The sequence below is a fragment of the Felis catus genome, chromosome C1, assembly GCF_018350175.1.
Source record: "Felis catus isolate Fca126 chromosome C1, F.catus_Fca126_mat1.0, whole genome shotgun sequence".
Classification (NCBI taxonomy): Eukaryota; Metazoa; Chordata; class Mammalia; order Carnivora; family Felidae; genus Felis; species Felis catus.
In genome coordinates this window covers 42132972-42141700 of record NC_058375.1, presented here as the reverse complement: position 1 = coordinate 42141700, position 8729 = coordinate 42132972, and the positions used below count along the sequence as shown (strand labels likewise).

General features: G+C 42.6%; 1 protein-coding gene across 3 annotated transcripts in view; it reads right to left on the bottom strand.

The window, feature by feature from the left end:
• Nucleotides 1-2727: 2727 nt before the first annotated feature.
• Nucleotides 2728-8729, bottom strand: part of ZFYVE9 (zinc finger FYVE-type containing 9) — a 137808-nt gene continuing 131806 nt past the window's right edge. For all 3 annotated transcript variants that reach the window (XM_011284987.4, XM_011284988.4, XM_011284989.4), the window contains 3 exons: nt 7765-7870; nt 4940-5116; nt 2728-3303 (listed from right to left, as the gene is read on the bottom strand). In XM_011284987.4, the coding sequence (XP_011283289.2) occupies nt 3142-3303; nt 4940-5116; nt 7765-7870 (445 nt within the window). In that variant the 3' untranslated portion in view covers nt 2728-3141. The remainder of the gene's footprint in view (nt 3304-4939; nt 5117-7764; nt 7871-8729) is intronic.

Below are 8729 nucleotides of genomic sequence, written 5' to 3'. Positions count from 1 at the left end.
TAAATAAACGTTGAAAAAAAAATTTTTTTTTTTAAAAATTTAGTAAGTTACCACAATGGCAATTCTTTTTTTCCTTACAAAGATCTCTATTATCTCATCAGTCTTTTAAGTTTATATTCTAGAAAATTATCACTTATTTAGAAACGTGAGGTTTCAGCCCTCCACTTGATAGAATTCTTATATAATATATAGAAATAAAACAAGGGGGAAAAAGTAAACTAACTTTGGTTATTTTATGCTCAGCTCCACAAGATGATTTTACTAAACATAAAGGATATTTTATATAGTTGAGAACAGACTTGACTCTGCAGGGCCAGAGCCTGTTGTTTAGTGGGAGAATTCAAAAGCTTGTACTGATCCAGAAGAAATAGGTACAACTGCAAAATGTACTGAGCAGGAAGATCAACTTCTATAGGAAAATCAAACCAGCTCCTATAGACTCTCTAAACTTCTAAGGTATATGTAGACCATGCTGGATGTTATACCCAGAATACCTGCCCCTATTAAGTGTTTCCTGTTTCTATCAGGTTTGGTGGGTGGTGGTTCCAGGGCTCAATCTTTGCAAGCTGGTGTGCTGTGGGCATCAACTTTTTTTCCCTTAGAAGCTCTTGAGTACTTTGAGTCTATGGGAAGGTCACAATCAGAGATCTGCAGCTACCATCAATAAAGGCTATGGAGAGACAGATGTAGATGTGGATCCCCACTACCACGGAAGAGGAATAAACCTAGCTAAACACACTTAAAAGGCCAGACCTCTGGGCCTCTGTTTGGAAAACTGCTCTCATGTAGGATTCCACAGCCCATAATTGCCAAATGCTAAATCCAACTTTAGCCCCTGGGGAGAAGCCTCTTCCTGTCCCAGAGGCCTGCATGAACTTCCAGTGGATTCTTGGGAGCTGTCTTAGTGCAGAGGGACTGACTCCTGTTTCCGGCTTAGCTAGGGCTTCAAGAAGATGGCAGTAACAAAGGACTTGCCCTAGACCAATATTTTTCAAACTGAGTTGCAAAATCCATTTGATCTGTGACTAGGAGAAATTTAAATGAAAAAAAATGATCAGAGTGCATCACATATATCAAGGGTAAATCAAATCTTGGATTCTAATACCACTCCCACTAAAAGAAACCATGGCTGATTCCAAAGCTGAGGCAGGGTAAGCTCAAGATGAGCTGGGAGCAAGCATCTTCTTAGGCCAGAAAAGGAAATGTTTAAAAAAAAAAAAAAAAAAATGGTGGGAGCATATAACAAGGATGTTGGAGCTAGCCTGAAGGGGTTCTCTGGACAAAGCTGAGACCATATGAGCATGAAAATAATGAATGAGAATCACTCAAAAAGTGATCCATGAGTCCATAATGAAAATTAAATGAATAGATCGAAAAGAAAGAAGGGCTTTCGCTTATAGATGACCAAGTGTAACTGCTAAAGGTAGAGTGCTAGAACTAAAAACACCATTCTGTAGCCATCACAGTAAAAGATCAATCAGACAAGAAGCATCAGTGGATGCTAAATCTAAGGGAGATTTCTGATAAAATATTTATATGATCTGAAAATGTCTCTACACATATTGGTTATTCATTCCAAGAGGAAAAACACAGTGGAGAAATTGGACCACACTCTGACCAAGTGATCAAAATTTACCATCATCAGTGAGCAGAACAGATCCCACATGACCCTAGGTGTGAGGCCTTAAAAAAGGACACAGCAACTCTAAGGATTCTGGCCAAGAATGCATAAACTGATTCTAATTATGAGAAAGCACCAAACATAAGGCATTCTCTATTAAAAAATGGGGGGAAGGGGGCACCTGGGTGGCTCAGTCGGTTCAGCGTCCGACTTCAGCTCAGGTCTTGATCTAGCGGTTCATGAGTTCGAGCCCTGCATCGGGCTGTGTGCTGACAGCTTGGAGCCTGGAGCCTGCTTCAGATTCTGTGTCTCCCTCTCTTTCTGGCCTTTCCCCTCTCAAGCACTGTCTCTCCCTCTCTTTCAAAAATAAATAAACATTAAAAAAATTTTTAAATGGGGTGGGGGATCCTATACTCACCAAAAATATCAATGTCACAAAGGTGAGTCAGGAAAGCTACTTGCCAAGTCTGATCCTAGGCTGGAAGCTTTACTGCAAGAGAAAAGGCTATAAAGGGCATGACTGGAGAGATGCTAGGTTCAAGTGTCCTATTAATGTTAAATTGGCTGAAATTGCAGTTATGCAGGAAGATGTCCTTATTTTTAGGAAATGAACATTATTTAGGGGTAAAGGACTATGATACATGCAACTTACTCTCAGATATCTTAAAGCAAATGTGACAAAATGTTAATATGTGAACAATAGGTGAATCTAGGTAAAGTGTACATAGGTTTTTTTATACTTGCAACTTTCCTGGAAGTTTAAATTATTTCTCAATAATTTTTTTTTTTAAAACCTCTAGTGTATAACTAAAAATGTCTTGAATATATTCTATTTTCACAGAAAGACTCAATTCAGTACCTGCCATTCACTTGGGCAGATCTTGAGTAATCCTGAACTTGGCTCTGCTATCCAAGCGACCTCATTTACACTGAGTCGCTTTTCCTTGGATAGAAGAGATAATCCGCTGGGTCTCTGATTCACTTCAGTGAATAATCTGGTAAAAAACAAATAGAAATCTAAGTGTAAATTCTACTTGAAGTCACGGTGATGTAAGCGGGACAAAACCAGTGGAATTCTCCTTTTTATATCAATTCTGTACAAAAAGTGCAAGACCAATGCTTCATTTTTTATTTCCCCTCTGCCCTCCCAGCCCCATCCTTGGTGATGGTTATACCCATTTGCGCATTTCTGAGCACAAGACCGTAAGTAAATCTTAAAACAGGAGCAGAATTTTTGTCTAAACAGTAACGGAAGGGGATTAGCGGCAAGGATAGCATAACTTGTGCAGTAACAGAAGCTGCCCAGATCTTCTTGGTGGACAATGCATAGAAGACTCAGAATTATGGAACATCTGTCCCCCCGACCACCCTTTCCCACCCTGGCCCCAACCCCCACTCCCACCCCACCCCCCATTTAATAGTGTTAACAAAAGCTTAATCTTCCAGTTCTAAAGTGCAAATGATTTGGGTATGACTGCTGTTGTAACAGGTCTCAACAGACAAACAATGAAGTCCTCTGTCTATGCGATGTTTTCCAGAATATAAAAGATGAGTTCCATGACGATGGGGCCCTCACTGAGCTGGCAGGCCCCTCCATGGATCACCGGCACCAAAGCGCTGTCCAGATCATTCATGTACTGTGAGGGAAGGGGCTGGCCATTGCTCCCTGCTTGATAGCCAACCTAGAGCGCAGAAAGAAGGAGATGACAGGTTACTGGACAGAGACGGCCTCTTGAGAGGGCTGAGGGCCAAGGAGGCTGAGCTGGAAAAGATGTCCTTTTTGGCCATGGACTAGACATACAGCAGTTAACACAAGGTTCTCCTTCTCTTCCCTGAATTGTTATTTATTATACTGTCGCTTATTCATCCTGACCTTGACCTTGCTGCTTGGCAGCTGTGAGACTTGGGCAAGACACCTAACCTGTTAAGGCCTTAGTTTTCCAGGAAAGGGTAGAGGGTGGGGGGGCAGCATAGAGAGGTATGGAATATCAGAAATACCTAAACCTTTGGTTGTGGAAATTAAAATTAAAAGTATATAAGGTACAGCTAACTCCCTAACAACAGGAACTGAACATTTGTTCTCTCATCCATCTGTTCACCCACAGACCATTTTCTGAGCACCTACATACACAGCAATTCAAAGATAAATGTAACAGGACCCCCGCCCTCAAAAGGCAGAAAAAAATGCCTGTTCTTTAATTGTTGCATGTAAGGTAATTCTCTAACAAGGTTATCAGTATCATTTGAGAAAGGACCATGATACCTCATTTGTATTACCCTGATAGGCGTATTAGTACCACACTAGGCAAGACCTTGAGTAGAAAATACGTATGTTGATTGAGGACTAGTCAGGAAGTAGAACCAGACACATAACTTTTCACATTTTCCCTGATAGGGACACAACACTGCCTTAAAGCATGAGCAGTGTTGGGACATGTCACAACAATCCAAAATGGAGATTAGAGTTCAAGGCCACAGGAGAGAGACACTGGAACAAGGGACCGGGCGGGGGGGGTGGGGGGTGTAGGGCAGGTGTGGACTGTTATACAGACAGCATACAGAAACATGAAGTAAGACAGGAAGGAAAGCCTGGCCACAGGAGACCCGAGCTGACAGGAAAACTATTGGGGAAACACATCAAGTCCTCGCCCACTAACTGGCACAGAAATGTTAACAGAAAAACCTTAAGGAGTGAGAGGTGCAGAGGCCTAGCAGCAGAAGCCTGCTGCAGCTGGATTAAGAACAACAGGATAGGAGCGCGTGGGTGGCTCAGTTGGTTGAGCGTCTGACTTCAGCTCAGGTCATTCATGATCTGAAAGTTGCATGAGTTCCAAGCCCTGCGTCAGGCTCTGTGCTGGCAGTGCGGAGCCTGCTTGGGATTCTCTGCCCCTCTCCACTTGCGCATGTGCGCACTCTCCCTCCCTCTCTCAAACTTACAAAACAAAACAAAACAGGATATGGGACAGCTTGGAACTTGCTGTCTAAAGGCTGCAGAGGAATTCCTGAAGAGTGGAACTGGGGAGTCTCAAAGAGGAGCACTGATGCCATTCATACAGGGGTGGCAAGTCCTCACACACACTTCCCCTCCTTACCCCACACTCACAAGTAAGTCCTTGGGAGACATTCAGGTGAGGAAGCCAAGATTCAAATGGTTCAGAGATAGTCTCACTAAGCAGCACATCTAGGTACATGACTAACAGGCAAGGTCAGAAGGCCCAGAGAATTAAGGTCTCTGGGTTGATGCAGGAAAAGTCACATGTCAGAAAATACAGACACTGCTCAAGCCCACCTTCCAAGGCTACCTAAGACTCTTCTTACCTGATCTGAGTCAAGTGTCACACGTAGGCCTAGTTTAGTCATTCCATCTTCCTTCAGAAGCTTCAAGTGGGGACAGAGAGCAAGGCAAAAAGCCTTGGCAACGTGCTCAGTCAATCGGCTATGATCTGCAGGATCACTCAGGCAACTGTGCTGGTCATCGTTTTCTAGGAAAAACACCTGTTCCCCCAAACAAAAGAGACTTTAGCCTTGCGCCCAGGAGATGTGCATGAGCTCACTGTGTATGAGCACCCCGATCCCCTGCTGTGCAGGAAGACCTATCTATCTCCCTGGTTTCAGCCATGGTCATAATCATATGTTCTACTCAAAACCAGAAAAGGCTTACATTTAGCACCGTGCACTTCTAAATGGTAATCCTTATACATGCACAGTCTCCTTAGGAAATGATCTTGGAATCTAAGAGGACAGCTCTTACAGATTATGTGACCCAACCCCTTCATGTTACAGATCACTCAGAGAAGTGACTTGCTCAAGTGCACAAAAGTCCTGAGAGAAAGAGGCAAGGCCAAGCCAAGAATCTGAGTCTGCTGCCTCTCATTACAGAGTTCTGCCACATGGCCATGCCACTGCTGAGGCGGGAACTGAGTTAGTGTCCTTGCACCAAGCTGAGCAGAGGTGCAGAGGTGCCAGTGCAGAATCAGAAGCACAGCAAGATTGGAACTAAGAGACCCAAGTCCTAGTCACATAGAGGAGGGTTGTGAGCAAGTCCTTTGACTTCTTAATGTCCAATTATGCCTTTGTAAAATAGAAGGCCCCTGTCTTGGGGCACCTGGGTGGCTCAGCCGGTTGAGCATCTGACTCCGGCTCAGGTCATGATCTCATGGTTCATGAGTTCGAGCCCTGCACTGGGCTCTCTGTGGTCAGCAAAAAACCCCACTTCAGATCCTCTGTCTCCCTCTCTCTGCCCTTTACCCGCTCGTTCAATCTCTCTCTCTCAAAAATAAACATTAAAAATTTTTTTAAAAAAATGAAAGCCCCATCTTCTTGGTTATCGTAAATTATATAAAAGCATAATAGAGAAGATACAGATATGCAAAAACACCATGCTTATACATACTGCCCCCTAGCTTACTGCTCACTAAGTGGCTTATACAAAGAATACTACAAAGGGGACATCCCTGAAGCCCACGCACTAGTGAGAGTAGCACCGTGAAATGACAAGCAGAGCTCTGCACTGGGCATCAGAAGACCTCTGGTCCCTGCTCTGCCAGGTCTCTTGGAGCCTGTTTTCTCACATTATGCAAATGAGATGGGTCACACTGCTGCCTCACTGGGTTACAGGCAAGCAAAAGGGAGGGAAAATAGGTCAAATAGTGATAAGGAGCTCCACGTGGTCCAGACGGCACTACTTGAAATGTGTCAAAGGGATAATCATTACAAAGTAAGCTCCTAAGACCACTGAACTGCATATGAAAACACTGAGCCTGGTGGTATGAAGGATAAGTTACTTGGAATAACAGGTCGAGAAACGGAGAACAGTTTCTAGTCTCCTGCTCTCATAAACCAGCTATGTGAATGAACTTTGGTAAGGCATTGAACTTCTCTTGGCTTGAGTTACCTTGTGTGTAAAATGGAAAAGCTAGAAGTCAGATTTTTTTTTAAAAATTAAGACTTTTGGGCGCCTGGGTGGCTCAGTTGATTAAGTGTCTGACTTCAGCTCGGGTCATGATCTCATGATTTGTGAGTGTGAGCTCCGTATCAGGCACTCTGTCAGCACAGAGTGCAATTTGGATCCTCTGTCCCCTTCTCTCTCTGCCTCTCCCCTACTTGTGCTATCTCAAAAGTCAACATTTTTAAAAAATTAAGACTTTTAAAGCTGCAAGAAATTCTAGAGTTCTTAGAATTTAATGTATTATTTTTATACAGTACAACTGAGATTCAAAAGAAATTCAGAGATCTATGACCTCCCTGTTTATTCTCAGAGAATAAACTTCCCGATTTGTCTGATATTACACACATACAGGGTCCCTGCCCTGCTCCTCTCATTCCCAGGTTAGCCTCTCATACAGATTTCAAGTAAGGCAACACATAGTGCAAAAGAGCTTAGGAGCGGGCTGGATCTGGGTTTGAAACAGGACTTTGCCATTACTTAATTTGCTTTGTTATCTTGGACAAGTTTCTGAGTATCTGAGCTTTAGTTTTCTTATTGGTGACATAAGCCTATTTTTAAAGAGTATGTTATCTAAGATACTTTTAACTGTGAGTACAGCATAACTAGTCCAGTATTCTAAAGAATAAAGCAAAGATGGTATATGCCATTCAGAGATGCATCCTTCTTGAATTCTAATGCAAACAAATCTCTAAAAGCTCATTCATAAGAAAAAAGAGACATCAGATTGCTACAGGCTGTACTTGGTGGCATTTCTTCCTGGTGAGCAGAGACAGACCAGAGGGAATTGGAGTATAGAAGGTAAACAGAGAGCTTTTCTTTCCTTATCCTCCAGAATCAGCCCACAATGTATGTCTGAGCCTAACAAAAAGTTGTGCTCAAAGAGAATCAAGAATGCCAAGTTTCATGGCACCTGGGTGGCTCAGTCGGTTGAACGTCTGACTCTTGATTTCAGTTCAGGTCATGATCTCAAAGCTGTGACCCACTTCAGGCTCTGCACTGAGTGTGGAGCTTGTTTGGGATTCTCTCTCTCTCTCACTCTCTCTCTCTCTCTCCCTCTCTCCCTACCTCCCTCTGCCCTACCCCTGCTGGTGTGCATGTACACATTCTCTTTCTCTCTCTCTCTCTCTCAAAAATAAATAAGTTTTTCAGGCAAGCCTTTAAAAAAAAAAAAGAATGCCAAGTTTCATTTCCTTACCTCTGTCCATCTGATGACTTTTCCATTTGCTTTATACTCTGATCCATGGAATATCTTCACACTTGTTATAGACTCCATGGACTTCCCATCTATAGGACTTATAACACTACAATAGAGGCAAAGGAAAGAGATGGAAGCAGCTCCTGTAGTTAGAAGAATCACTTATCAAGTCTTGCTACTAATTACACTGGGTGCTTTGCTGAACACATCTGAGCAACACATCACAGCAAGAAAGACACTGCACAAAGATGTACATGAATAGAGCTCTCGTGGGAAGGTCCTGTGCAATGAAATAATTCGAAGAACACATATAAAAAAGGAGCCATGATTCCAGGAGCTGGTTCTTTCAATGTAAAAAAAATCGTTTACTCAAACCTGCCCTCTTCTCCCAGCATTCCTTCCTGCAGTGAGTGCACGGCCACCCAGTCTTGCTCTCCCCTCTGCTCTGTCACACACGCTGCTCCAGACAACAATCACACTCACACATGTTTGCAGATCTGCCTCACAGATGGACTTCAGATGAGGGAACATGATACACTCACCTCTGTGTGCTGTATTCCCAGTTCTGACATACTGCTTGGAACATGGGAGTTTAATAAATGTCTACTGATTGAAAGAATTACTTGACCAGTATGTTAATTATGACAGTGCTGTTGTGAGCTCATGAACAAGTATTTATACTATTATCACAACAAATTCCCTTTAGTGCTAAATTATCACTCCTAGATTCCTAAACAGAAAGGTCATTTTTTATAGTCATTTCCTCTCCAAAATATAGCAAGTATAAACAGGTGGAGATTGACACTCATTCTGATGAGGATTCAAAATAATTGTCACAAAGACTCCAAACTCTTCCTAACAAGATTCAAATCTGTGTGTTTTCTAATCTCCATGTAAAAAGATCAAGTTGAACTTAAACTTCAATATCAGGGATTTACTTCATTCACTTGAATTAAAATTATTTA